At 46.1% G+C, this 14320-nt stretch overlaps 1 protein-coding gene across 2 annotated transcripts in view; it reads left to right on the top strand.

Moving 5' to 3' along the window:
- The window catches only part of LOC144149448 (uncharacterized), an 89443-nt gene that overhangs the window by 68310 nt on the left and 6813 nt on the right, over positions 1-14320 (top strand). Inside the window, exons 6-7 of one of the 2 annotated variants that reach the window (XM_077681016.1) lie at positions 1872-2095; positions 5647-5877. In XM_077681016.1, the coding sequence (XP_077537142.1) occupies positions 1872-2095; positions 5647-5731 (309 nt within the window). In that variant the 3' untranslated portion in view covers positions 5732-5877. Of the gene's footprint in view, positions 1-1871; positions 2096-5646; positions 5878-14320 lie in introns of those variants that run through there. The other variant, XM_077681015.1, reaches the window with a different exon arrangement.

Here is a 14320-nt window from a genome sequence, read left to right as displayed (position 1 = left end):
TCGCCGCTTTTTGAAATCAATGTGATCGCGGTAGAAAACTTTCACATGCGAGAAAATGGATGTTATTGCGGTGAAAAATTGTGTTATGGATTGTAATTCGCAGTTGTAGAGATAGCGGCGGTCAAATATCTACCGCGATGCTAAGCCCCTCTCCGTACGCGAGTGCGTTGCGTTTAGGTCAGAAGCGACTGCTTTAACGATATTTTTGTCTACACTGCTTCTCTTTTGTTGTTTATCGTGAAGTAAAAGTGTGGTAATTTATTTTTGTTACGCTCACAACCAAGTGATCGCGGTCACCGAACTTGCAATTTCGCGTGTAACAGCCAAAACCGCAGTTTGCGATAATCGCGGTTAAAGTTGACTGCGGTTACTTTCGACGTGTAACTAGGGTATAACCACCCAACGCCGGTATAAATCCGGCTTAGAGCGAGGGAACCTGCGTAACTAGAGCCACAGCTTAAAAACGACACTGATATGACATTTGCGTTTCGCTGCGTATCACGAACGTCGTACAGAATATTGTCATACTTCCAAGTGGAACGTCTTCCCAGATCACTTCTCTGGTCTGCTTCTGGAGTTTACGGCTCAACAAGCAGGCATTTTTGGCAGAATGCGCGCGAAACCAGCCCATACGTAGTATGCGCTATGCTGGAACGGCGGCCATTTGCCCGACTTCCGAGACGAGCGCTCGAACTTCCGGCGGCCGCGCACCGGAGAGGTCGAAGCGCCATCCAGCAACTCTAGTGGAGATCAGTGGGCCGCACAGCTACCTGCCGTACTCGTTCGCGCCCCGACCGGCCGCCACAACAGCGTATGGTCTCGCGTCGGCCGTTCTGCGTACGGCGCACTCGTAGAGACGCCCGGTCACGAGCTTTCACTGCGCCGCACAGCTGCTGTTGTCATTCGCGTGCCGACGCACCGACCAGCCGCGCCAACAGCGAATTGCCTCGTGTAGGCCGTACACGCGTGTCGCGTGCTCGCCGAGTAGACCGAGAGCCTGCTGCCGCCGTCGCGACCACGAAATCAGTCGTTATGCTACGGCCGTACTCGCTCGCCGATGGTTAATTGCCTCGCGTCGACCGGCCCCGGCACTCTTCGAATTTGCTCTTTATCTCTCGAAACCCCGGCGCTTCTTCACCTGCTCGCATTATGAAAACGTGTAAAAGCAATTAGTCATGCAAAATGCAATAATTACGCTGCTCACTCGCATAAAGCTGCGCGTAAAAGAGTTACTGAGGAGAGGGGACGGCCGCTCGGGAGTTCTGACTAGAATGTCACATCCGGAAGTTCGCCGCACTGGCGACCAATTGTGGCGACGCTCCGCTCGGTGCTGCATCGGCTAAAGTGGCGTGTTTTCAAACGGTTTTAATAAGAATACTACGCGTGAGTGGAGCTCAGAATTACTTCACAAGAGACTTTAGTGATATATGCCACACGTTGAAACAGAATTTCGAGCAGGTAAAGTTTTGTGGCAGATGGCCTTTAAGGAACAGCACGGTAGCATTTTAGAGTGCGTGCGCGGTGGAATGCAAGGCGATTGGTTAACGCTGTGGGATACGGCAAATTGGGAAGAGTCAATCATTCTCCCACTATACGCTTGCTTTCAAAAACGTAAGCAACGGTGGGATGAAAGTTGTTCGCTCGCTTTTTCTCAGCTGCTAAACCAGCGCTAAAATATTTCGGCAGCCATAGCAAAATTTCAGTTGTCTGTAGGGCGTCTACTTTAAGGTTTAGAATTGATATTCATTTAGCAAGCCCCTTCTTTACAGTACCCGCAGTGGTTTTTAGGAATGTACCCTAACGTTAGCCTAACAATGTACTGCCGGACGAAGTCTGCAATTACGACTGCTACGTGTTTAAAATTTATGCAGATGTCGGAGCACACCCTTGAGTTTCTCAAAACCGGCGAAGGATCGGACGTGACGTTCAAGGTAACTTCGAACAACTTCGAGGTTCCGAGAACTATACGCGCCCACAGGCAGTACCTGGCTCTCACCAACGAAGGTTTCGAGGCCCTGTTTCTCGGCGGCAGTCCTCAACCCCGTGAAGTGATTGTAACAGACATCCATCCAGACGCATTCTACAAACTCATCAGGTAAGTTTGGCTTCTTGCGGAAAAAACATGTAGGTGTCCAATACCAATCCAACACCCGCACCATTAGTTGGACAAATTTTGTGACTACTGCCGGAGCTGCGGCTCATCGGCCTCAAACAGCCCCAAGCAGTGATTGTTATTTTCATGCCTCTAAAAAGTATCATGATCAAGGCACAGAGGAGCACATGCCAGCGCAGGCTCTTTGCCCAACGCCTCACGGTGGCATTTTAGACTTCGTCCTTGCGCGGCATTGAAACAACCATACGAATGCATATAATACGGCGCCCCGCGTAGCCGTGAATATTTGAAGAGGCTGAAAAAATTCTTTGATAAGTGACACCTCGCGGAAGACTATTCAGAGTGGCTTGCACGGGGTTTTAATCTACGTGTGCTTTTTCTCCGTGCCAATAACATGCGGGTTATACCCTAGTGTTTGCCAACACTTTACAGTGGTATGTATGTATGTATGTATGCATGTATGTATGTATGTATTTATGTATGTATGTATGTACATATGTATGTATGTATGTATGTATGTATGTATGTATGTATGTATGTATGTATGTATGTATGTATGTATGTATGTATGTATGTATGTATGTATGTATGTATGTATGCGCAGCCTCCCAAATTTTTAATAATATAGCGGGATCGACGACCGATCGGCATGTTATCGCCTTACCGGCTAAGCAGGCGAGAGTACGCAAACCCGCATTAAACTGACTGCTTTGTCCAGCGTCGTCCTTTCCGCTGTTCTTCTAAGCGCAACAAACCCCCAGGGTTTCCTAAATTGCGGGGCCGTTTCGCTACCGCCAAAGGTAGCTAAGCAGCGTGGGGCACAAGGTTTAATTTTTAACATATTATTTTACTTACCGTGTTATATCATGCAGTGGTCTGAGGCCATTCCGGTGCGGGAAAACCCATGCTATTCTACTTTTATTTATCTTTCCTCACGCATTCATCACGCTCACGGGGCAAGTGATCCGAAAAAAACAAATCGTGGATTTAACATGTGGAAGCGCTTCAAATAACCCTGGTTTATAGTGAACAAAGTCATTCCGATGCATTGGCAGGGGTTCTACCACTCTCAAGGGAACGGCGTAGCAGACAACACTCTTACAGCAGATATAGCCCTTCGTGCGTGCGCCTACTATCAAGCGCGTGTGCATACTCTCGCCTATTTCGCTTCAGAACACCGTGGTAAGGCGATGACATGCCGATCGGTCGTCGGTCTTGTTATATATTAAAAATTTGGGGGCTGTATGTAAGTAAGAATGATGTATGTATGTATGTATGTATGTATGTATGTATGTATGTATGTATGTATGTTAAGTATGTATGTATGTATGTATGTATGTATGTATGTATGTATGTATGTATGTATGTATGTATGTATGTATGTATGTATGTATGTATGTATGTATGTAAGTAGCGAATCAGAACGGGAACTGAGGGGCTCGTTGAAAATAATGCAGAAATAAGAGTTGACAGTCAAGACAACCTCGGAAAGCATACACACCGGAATTCTGGAGGTCGTGGGTTCGGATCCCACCTGGCGGGCATTCTTGCTCCACTTTCTTTCTTTCCAAATTCTTTATCTGTTTCAATGACCTCCCACATCCTCCCTCTGCTTTCCGAGGTTTTTTTGACTGTCAACTCTTATTTCTGTCTGTATGTGTGTATGTATGTATGTAGGGATGTATGTATGTATGTATGTATGTAGGGATGTATGTATATATGTATGTATGTAGGGATGTATGTGTGTATGTATGTATCTATGTATGTATGTATGTATGTATGTATGTATGTATGTATGTATGTATGTATGTATGTATGTATGTATGTATGTATGTATGTAAATGCCACTTTCTTTGTCCCACTTGTCGGGCTGGTTTTGTACAAAATGCTAGTTTCGAATAAAGGTAATAATGGCGACAAAGATCTCGGCTAAATAAAATTGGCAATAATAACGAAAACAAAATTCCCCGGGCTAAGTGAGGTTGGAGAGGCTAGGTGGTTAACGCGTGACGATAACAGTAAAAGGTAAAGAAATATTTCTTTGGATATTTTCGTTCATTAACATAAATCGAAGCACAACTTGCATCAAATTTTATCGCTGTTACCAGGACAAACTCTGGCTTCCGCTTATAGTAAAAAAATGCTTTGCCAAATACGCCCGACGTCTACGAATCATCGTGTAAGTAAGCGCAAAAAGAACAAGGACGAACGAAGTGAACGTTACGCCCTTGCTCCTTTCGCGCTTATTACACGATGAATGACCAACTCGCCCACGAAACCACTCCTTAGAATCATGTCACTCGAGACTGATCCAAGTGGAACTTGTGAAGTGCTTGCTTTCTTTCACTGAGTGCCAGGTAAATAAATATACGAGTAGCTGAGGAAAAGATATTTTTCGTGAGCTACGTTCACCCAGCTTGTGTCTCAGGAGACGAAGTTGGAATCCTTGTACACGCCCCCACAAAATTAAACAAACCACTCTACCTCTGCACCAATTACTGCTGTCAGAAAAACTGACAAACTGTCGCACGGTAGTCAATGTATGCAATTTTGCCCATTGGGGATGCGTATTTTTACGATTTCGTCGAACTCTCCCCGAGCCAAATATTTACACTCCACCGTCATATACCTCCCTCCTTTCACAAGTTTTCTACCGGGCTTCACCACCGATGCATCTTTCATATTTTACGCAATCAGTTATGAGCGCTACTGCCGTTATTAGCAGCCCTCCTTTACCTTGCTATGGTTCCGATTATTTCATTTGTTCAGCGGAAACGTAAGAATTAAAGAAGCTTCGGCACGTACAGAAGCGGAAATGGGCACGAAAACCAGCAAAAGCCACTTCCCCAGCAAGTGCAGCCACACCCATTGTGGACTCAATTTCCACATCCTCAAGCATATTGCAAGCTCTCCCAGAAAAATTGCCACTGGTCCGTTCGGGACGCAGGCGTGAGCAGTATTGATTCACTTTAAAAATCTCAATACAGCAAAACTCAGGGTAGCTAAAGATTTTGTTGTGTTTACTTTTTCAAATACACCTGGAGGAATTTTTCGAATGGTGTTGTTCCCGTCAAGCTTTAAGGGTTCATGGAACGACGGTTGGCAGGACTTTTCATGTATCAGCACGTGCGGATCGCGGGTTGCTCCTTTATGCATGTTTTTATGGTGGCACGCATGTACACGCAGTAAAGCTTTCCATGCTCACCACCGACCTATGGAGTCGGCTGGGGATATCCCCGTGAACATCTCAGTGCGCGATGTGACCCAACCAATGTGCTCGGTGGTCGAGTGGTTTGGTGTGGTGTATTACCGAGACAGCTACATAACTACGCTGTGGGAGATGTCGCGCAAAGTTTTTCCTCCTTCAAATGAAACACGAATCCATTTTCCACCCATCTAGAAAGTTAGGAAGTATGCTCAGTCACCAATTAGGAACAAGCGTATTTTGACTCGTGCACTTCTTGCACTGCTCCCAGCTTCACTGTGTATCCTTTTCCACAGCGTGAAATGCCAGTAATTTTTTCCGACTTCAGTAGCAGTGCCTCATTTTTCTCGAAGGAAGCACCCTGCGACGTCGCGCTTTGGATGAGGTCGGCGTTGGAGCAGCTTGATGTGTAAAGCACACGCATCATTCAACCCTAGCTTCCCTTTAGAGGTCAAACCTGGAAGCTCATCTAAAGACCACCTACTGTGAGCGCTTCATAGTGCGTTTTCCCGTTTTCCCCGACGACAATTAGTACAAGAGCTAATAAAGTGATAATGAACGGCCTTGTACCACCGATGCTATCTCGAAAATGAAGTCAAGCTGTTAGACGCGTTAGCACATGGTGCAGGCTGCGTACCATTCTGACGATTCATGCCCCCAGTTCGGTGTGCTGCACAGGCACCACATTCAAACCAGAAAAACCCTGTGTCCGGAATCAGCAAAAGCTTAAAAATGCTATAAAAATTATTCATGCCGACGCAGTATATTCGAAGCAGGTTGTATGCCTCAACAGGCCGCGGAGGTCGTTTGTCCGCACTGCTTTCTTTGTCTGTTTTTTGCGGTGGCTTTCTGTACGAAACTGCTGCGATGTCACCATAGCAGCCGCAAAAAATGCACACTATGCTACACGCGCACCTGGCGCTAGGCTGGGATACGTTTATTTCATAAGCGGAGTCTTGACGTGAGAGAGGGGGCACTGAGGTTTGTGGTAAAATAGGTTAATCATGCTAATCACCAGTAGCCCACAAATCATAGAGGATAATCGACGGCCGCTTACACATGCGTAAGTCCACATCACATGCAAGGTGGACAAAATGGCATTTTCCTATAAAATTAAGGGGAGCTGTATCTACGGAAACCCAAAAGGCTCATCAGCCTAAAAGATGGCAGCTTTCATATTTGTTCAACCTGATGCTAAAACACATGGAAGTTCTGAGGTCTACGTAAGTTTTAGGCACGGCGAATTTTTTTTACTCATGACAAGGAGTTAATACGAAAAGAATACAAGGTGTTTAAGAAAAATAATTTCGGAGTCTCAAATGTTGTGACGGTGTCGCAACAACCCGCCCCGGATTTGTGGGACACTTGTGTAAACGGGGGCAGACAGCGATTAAGCCACTAGATTGAGGACGTGCGAATGGACGTACTATGAAGGAGGTGTCAGGTATTGTATTTTACTTGGAAGTGACTTGCGTGGTGGAAGTGGCCGGCAGCCTAGGTACGCGTTCTAGTGGCCACTAGGCATTCCATTTCCTTCAATACCGTAAATAGCAGACTGATGGCTGTGCAGGTTCCCAAAGGTGCTGTCTCAGCATTAACAAACGGTTATTTCATCGGTTCGCCGTACGAATGGGAGCGGAGGCAATTGGGAAGAAGCGCTTTATTAAAGATGGTTGGGTAAGAAGCGACCGTCGGAAACAACCTGGCAAAATTTTAGTGTTCTAGCCGGTAGTCTTGTGACACCAAAGAGGCAATTGACGTAAAATAAAATTGTAAAATTAGCTGTAAAGTCACAAGGTAAGGGTACGGATTTTTCAGAATAACAAAAAGCAATTCGCAGTGAAAGCATTTCAAAGGTGGAAAGTAATGATTAGCCTACGTTTCTCACTAGATGAACTACTGGTGATGGACACTGTGGGTACATACCGCTTCTTGTAAGTGCGGATGCCGGTTATGCGTAGACTACGAAGTGGCAATGATCGCAATCCCAGTAAAAAGAGGACGGGCCATAGAGTGTATCAGTTTGCCAGATTAGGATAATGTGAAATGAGCTTTAGTGGTTTCAGTGCGGGAGACTAAGAAATGGGACAAAAACATGCATTTTTGCAACCCAGAGGAAATGGAGCCAATGTGTGATACTTTTTGGCGCATTGTAATGTATCGCTAAGGGCCGCTTTAAGGAAAGGCGCTAAGTAGCATTAAGTTAGCATACAAGGTATTGGTGTATAGAGCAGTTTGCAATCGCGAGGGCAGGGCTTATTTCTGGAAATGGGAATATTGCGCGAATAGACTTGTGGCAAGGGCGATCTACGACGGGAAAAGGAGCGAACGTTCAAAAGCGGTTACATCGAAGTAAAGCGACTAAATGGTAGAATATACTACAGGACCACTCTCGCAGAATCCCTTAAGTGCGGTATTTTGTGCCTGTTGGGACATGGAGAGAATAATCTTCCGTACTCCAAGTTTAGTTGTAACGCAGTCGAACAGAGATATATCAAACTCCAAGGGAATTGCAAAGTATTTAAATATACTAATAATCTTGTATATAACATATGGCCACTCAAAAATTATCTCAAAACTGCGCACATCACTGACAGCTTTGGAAAGTAGCGACGAGTGGTGGCGAACCGATTGGTTCCTCCCCTCACGGAAACTTCGAACTATGGTGTATGAGAATGCTGGAAGCTTCGTAAATTTAGTCGCGAGGCACTCAGCGCTGTATCGTTCGGTAACACAACACCTCTCCTCTTGAGCCACGCAAAAAAGCTGCTTTGCAGACGGCACGCACCAAAACTGCCAGACCATGGCCCGCTGCTTTCGCCTTTACATCAGGTTTGACGCGCTGTGCCGCGCTTGAAAATGCTGCGAGAAATGCAGCCGACATAGTTTCAACAGTCTTCACCCGTCGAATAATGTCCGATTTCGTCGCTAAATCCAAATTCTTCCGTTATTCCGTGACCGTGGCCTCCGAAATGCGTAGCACGGACATTATAAGCCCGCAACAGGCCGCGGTGGGCCCAAAGCACGAGCTTCCATTGCTAACTGCTCAAGCACACTGAAAAAATGCCATAATCCCAGTGCTTGCGTTTGGTTTTCCATCTCCCTTTATTGCCTTTCACACTCAATCACTGCCCACTGCTGTGCCAGAGGGCCTGGCCCAAATACGTTGCACGAGGCGGCGCGCCGACTGCGAGGTTGAGTCACGCCTCGTCCAAACCGCGAAGGCGCCTCTCACTTTCGTCGCGGCGGTGCGGCCGAATCCCGCATCTGAGAACGACCAAATGAGGGCATGTCGCAACGTCTGGAGGCGAGGTCACGGTGACGGCATGGGCGTCGCCCTCCCTTTCCCCATTGGCGGCGCAGCTGACTCACCGCTTCGCTACCATTCGTCGGAATTAAAACTTCAGGCAGCGAGAGCCCTGATTAGAGCTATTCGAACCTTCTCGGGGCACAATGAACTTTCCGGGGTATAAAACAAGCCCGGAGGCTCTCATCGTCGGCTTTCCTCGGCGGCATTCTTCGGAGGTGCCGAGTGAAAGGGTGCTGTCGCCTTTGTGCGAGTCATGTAACGTTTGCTTACCCTGTACATACTGTATATAAATGATGCTTCAACTCTTCGTCGGCTCGAGGACTTCATCGCTCTGCTCTGCGCCGCGTCGATAGCGTACAGAGCAAGGCAGCGTCGCTACACCGGTGACTCCGCTCGGATATACCGTCGAAACATGGACCGTCGACACATGGACATGGACTCGGTCGATGGACCGTCGAAATGGGCCGTGAGAGGGCCCAGTCCCTACAGCGGAGACAGCGTCGGGATGACTGGTTCCCAACATCGGTGACGAGCTGGATGCGAGTTACAACCTGGTAGCAGCGCTGGCAAGGTCATTACCAAAATCACGTTCTCGCTGCCATGCGGCTGCCCCCCGTGCTAGCGTGTGATCAGGTAATGAAGCATTGAGGAAAAAATCTTTGTTGAATGCAATTAAAGGGACGTGGTTACGCTTACTTGTCCCCGAGCATTGCAGCACCCACAAAACATCGTCATCATACAACATCCCCGGAGAAGCGCACTTTTAGGGGAACTTGCGGCGCAGGGATTGATATATATAATAAGCCCGTGATCTGGAGTTATACACACGCGTACAACAGCTTATACAAATGCGTAGGATTTGCAAGGAATGTTCAGACAAATGCGTAGGATTTCGGTTGGCCACCGAGCTATATTTGTAGCCATTGGTTCAATATTACATGCTATTCCTTTGGGGAATAGAATCGCTTTTTAGCAACACCCTGAGAGGGCGATGTGTTTACTGCTCTGAGGCGATGCCCCATGAATGCCCAAATCAGCGCCACGAAAGTGTCTGTTATACAAACAACGAAAAAATTATGAAATGCAATTTTTCTGCTAGCAATGCCACTTAAAACACACAAATAAGAATCTTTCCGGGGTCATGATGTGGGAGATCCGGTTGGGAACTATTCGTGACTAATTGCTTGCCTACGCCTCACTTGATACGGTAACAGTGCTCAACTTAACAGCATATACAGTACAAGGCGCGGCCTTTTAATTGTTTATTTCGGTCATCTGGTGCTCCAATAAACGGTACTTTATTAACCGTTGGTGGAAAAGTGGCGACCCCAAAATAGTTGAGTTCGAGCATGTGGGACTGCTGGTACCATGCAATACTCTGTCAACATTGCGAATCACCTTACAAAGTTTGGTGTATGGGGAGGTCACCTATAAAGTCAAGCAACATGTAGGCGGGTCCTTTTAGCCAGCGGAAATCTTTTTAGGACTCTTATGTTCGTCCCTATGATAAGTATCCCGGGCCACTTAAAAACACTGAAAAGTTTGTCGCATAATCTATGACGGAAATTGTACGAACGCTATATTTTATACACTCTATATAACTTTCTTTTCAATTGTTCGCATAGCAGCCGTTCCAAATTAACAATGGCGGCCCTCAGTAGGAAGCCATGGTGCTTGTACATTGGTTTTGTCTTGCCGAGGGTTAATAATCTGTGGAAGGATGTCAATCGTACCCCGAGGAGGTATCCTTAGAATTTATACCTATATATCTTGTACTGCAAACGGAGCCTTTATTCTATCTGTGTCAAGCTTAGAAGAAAAGATGTATAGCAACCCATTGAGTGGGGTTCTGGTTTGTTTCAGTTCATCACGTCCTTCCAATTTGTCGAGAACGTGGTAAGGAGCTACCCCTACCCGTCCTGTATAATCAGCGTAACTGTTTTATTTTGGCTCCTCTTCAAACAATTGGAAGCTACCGCAGCTTCCACAGTAACGCTGAAAATCTTCTCGCTGGCATCGCTTCATCTAGTTCTATAAGGACCACAAAATCCAATCCGCGACCGGATGATTCTTGCTGCATTTAAGAGCTTTTGCTACTTGGAGCTCATTTGGCTGAGGCTCGATTGTGTTTCTAGGCACGACGAAACCCGCGCTATTTCAACCTTTAGCTTGGGTATCAGACTGAAAAAATTAGCGACTGAACTATTTAAAAAAAGAGCTGGTTTCCCTTCAGCTCAGCAGCTTCAGGCTTGAGGAGTGTTGTCGTGCGCCGGTAATTGCAGCTTACTAATTTTTACGAACAAAAATCGCATTTCTGCATCGTTAAACATCCTTCAACAACGAATATGAAGCGGGAATTTACGACACAATCTCGGCGTCATTTTGTAGGGCTTTGCACTGGAAGCAACGTGAGCACCTATCGATTCCTCAGCCCTTCATTGTCAACTCCTTCTTCGTCCTTCCTTCCTGGCTGTGGTCATCGAGCGTCCAAGTAATCTGCATTTTTCACTGGAGCCTTGAAAATAAGGGATTCTTGCTGCAGAGCTTTCCCCCAGTCGAAAGGAGCAGGGTCCGTTTTCTTCAACATGAGTAGTTCATACATTGATTTAAATTATAGAGCAAAAAGCTGTCTATAGCTCAGACACAGTCAAGCAATGCACGCACTTTAATGTACATTGTGTTGCGTAGAGCACTAAACGGAGGTCTTCTCCCGGTTTGTTACACGGATTTACACTTCCCAAAGTCTAGCCATCAAAATGAAAATATGTTCGAGGGAAGTCCCGCAAATTTGAGACGCCGGAATATATTTCACCCCGGAGTTGCTTTAATCAACAAAGCACTTCAAAGATTTGCATGGCCGCAGAACACTAGAACAGCGACATAGTAAAGTGCATGAAGCAGAACGCGCGATTTATACTTTCTACCTACGGGTCAATGTAACTGTGGGCCACTGTGTTGCCACCAATTTTGGCCGCTACGCCCAAACCACGTCAGAAAAAGCCCTACTAGTGCCCTGTAAATATTGTTTGTGGCCATACAGTCAGCCTCGTGCAAAAATGACTATTTTGCGATACCTATGTCAATTTACTTATAATTTTTATTCGGTCAGTTTAGCTTTTTGAATATTTATTTTGCCTATTTCAATACTTTTCCAGTAGAGCTGTACATTTTTCTGTTTCACAATATAGCCCTCGCGGAGAAATCATAGTAGACAGAAAATTTGTTGTCTCCAGAAGGACAGTGTTTGTAGTTGCCTTATAGAAAGGTTCCTGGAGTTGCGTTTCACCAGGTGTTCGACACGTGCATCTTGAAGGGCTTCCGGAGCGACGTTTTGATTGTTGTCTTTCCGTCTATGCACGGGGGCATCACCGGTCGCTCATTCATGGGTGCATGAGTTGGGCACAGGCTTGCATGTTTTGCATGCGCAGCCCAGTTTCACGCTCGCGCCCTTTCAGAACCATTCTGGTAGAATTATTACTGACAACATCGAAAACTTTCTTTTAATCACAGCTATCCCGAAACTAGGTTCAGTAAGGCTTGGGAGTGGGCTAGTTGGTGTTTTGACATCTTGAAGCGCAGAGGTGCGCTGCCTGACACGAAAACGTAAAACAGGGTTAATAACACAAAAAAAGACACCTTGTCTGTTTTTGTGTTATTAACCCTGTTCCACGTTTTTGTGTAAGGCTACGCACCTCTGCACTTCAAGATGCTATCCCGAAACAACGCAAGCTGCAATTCATATTAAAGTTGTCACTACTGTGAAAATCCTGTCTGCTGTCAGTATACGGGATAATACGGGAGGAAAACGGACATCCCTTTTTTAGGGTACAAAAAAACTAGCTTATTTCTAATATTCAGTCATCTAGTTCACTTGGAAGGATATCCCCTATCACAAATTCCAAATAAGTGTGTTTTGTTTTTCCCACAGCGACAACTTTCACTGGTCCTCCTTCTTCACATAATGAAAGGGCACTGATATTGAGCCCACTGCTCTAAACCAATTGCTCCTGTAGTTACGCGTCATCCTTCGGCGTCGGCCTAATTGTAACCGAGAGGCATAGGAGGCCACGTAGGATAGAGAAGCGGGAAAGCCGAGAATGAAAGTATCACGAAAGTGTGAGCGGGAAAACGGGAAGCCACGCGAGACATGTTCCCCGGCGGCAACGGGCTACACGTAAACGCCAGAGTATAGCAGGCGCTGTCGTGCGTTCGGTGGTGACGCAGCGACTTCCGGTGACACAAAAGCCACACCCCGTCGCTGCGATGGCTGCAGTTCGCCCTGCGCTCAAAGTTGTCATTAGTGATTATCGTAATCGTCAGCCATTTAAATTTTATTTGATTTTTTCACTATCAGCTACCGAACCACCAGCTCTATTCCGTATTAACGATTGCCGATTATCATTCCCTGATGTAACGGGGTCGCCATGAAGTGCAGTTCAAGAGTTACCATATTTTTAAATTCTGTATATCGGGTGCGGGTGTTAATGCGGATAGTCGGGTCTTAATGTGGGTCTTACACTGTACGGGTCTAATGAAGATAGTCACTCATTCTTTATGCTGCTGATAAGCAATGGTCCATTAATAATGAAGACGTCTTCCCGCTCTGCACGCATGCCGCTTGCGCCCAGTTATTCTCTGGTGTGTATGTTTTTTTGTCGCTCTCTGCCAGTGTATCCAGCTGCACAAACGCAATTCTCAAGTCAAATTTGGCGTTACAACCTCCTAGATAAAGAAATGCTTTCAAGCTTTGCGGCTTTCTTTGGCTTTAAATTGAAAGACCAACAAGGAAAGTGAAAATCGCCCTACGCCTGGCGAAAAATGGCTAAACTGCCCTACGGGAAGAGAAAAATCGCCAAAACGCCTTGCATGTAGGGCGAAAACCCTGAGTTTGCAATACTGGTGCGCCGTCGTCATTTTTTGAAGAATAAAAGACTAACCTAAACTGAAACGTAATGTTTTTCCTTATACATGTATATTTCTTGTAATTTCTGTCTTTTTTGCGTCTATTATGCTGCTATGAAGGCTTGCAGGTTTTAAGTTAAAACCCTGCATTTGGCAATAGAAGCCTTGAGGAAAACTGAGTTGAATTGGCCGCTCTCCTTTTTTTGTAATTTATCTTCCCATCATTCGTCCACTGGGACCACTGGACGGGTTTGCTTTTCTTCGCTCTTTCATTTTGGAGACGGAGTGCTCCTTAAAAGCTCCATGATCTGACATTTGAACAAGTGTTTCTGGGCTTTCAAACAGCTTTCAAGTCGTTAGGATACACTAGTACACAAATGTTGGGTGGTTTGGCCATGTCGTCTATAGCAACAAAATCTTCCATAAATTGGCTGCGTGCCATGCTACTAATGTCTATTAAAGGCACACTGAAGTGAATTGCTAAAGCTCCCGGCATTACCTGCACAGCATAGACTTGCCCAAATAAAGACACTTTTCATCGTTTATCTCAGGGATAAGGTGATATTATTTTATAATGCATGCCCAACATTTACGGACACGCGCCGCCGAAACCTGATAGCGCGCTCTCCCGGCGCTTCGCTCGTCCGGCGGGCGTAACTAAATGGCGCATAAAACACGCGGCCGCCGTTAGATGCTGAAGACAGCTAGGAGAAACGTCTTCGCGGTATTCACAGCATGGCTCCTGCGGCACGCTGTGACAAACTTTTAGGCTTGTATGACTAACGTACTA

The sequence above is a fragment of the Haemaphysalis longicornis genome, unplaced genomic scaffold (genome assembly GCF_048455015.1).
Source record: "Haemaphysalis longicornis isolate Haplotype H1 unplaced genomic scaffold, Haemaphysalis longicornis Haplotype H1 scaffold_8, whole genome shotgun sequence".
NCBI classification, from domain to species: Eukaryota; Metazoa; Arthropoda; class Arachnida; order Ixodida; family Ixodidae; genus Haemaphysalis; species Haemaphysalis longicornis.
This window is presented reverse-complemented; position numbering and strand designations above follow the sequence as displayed.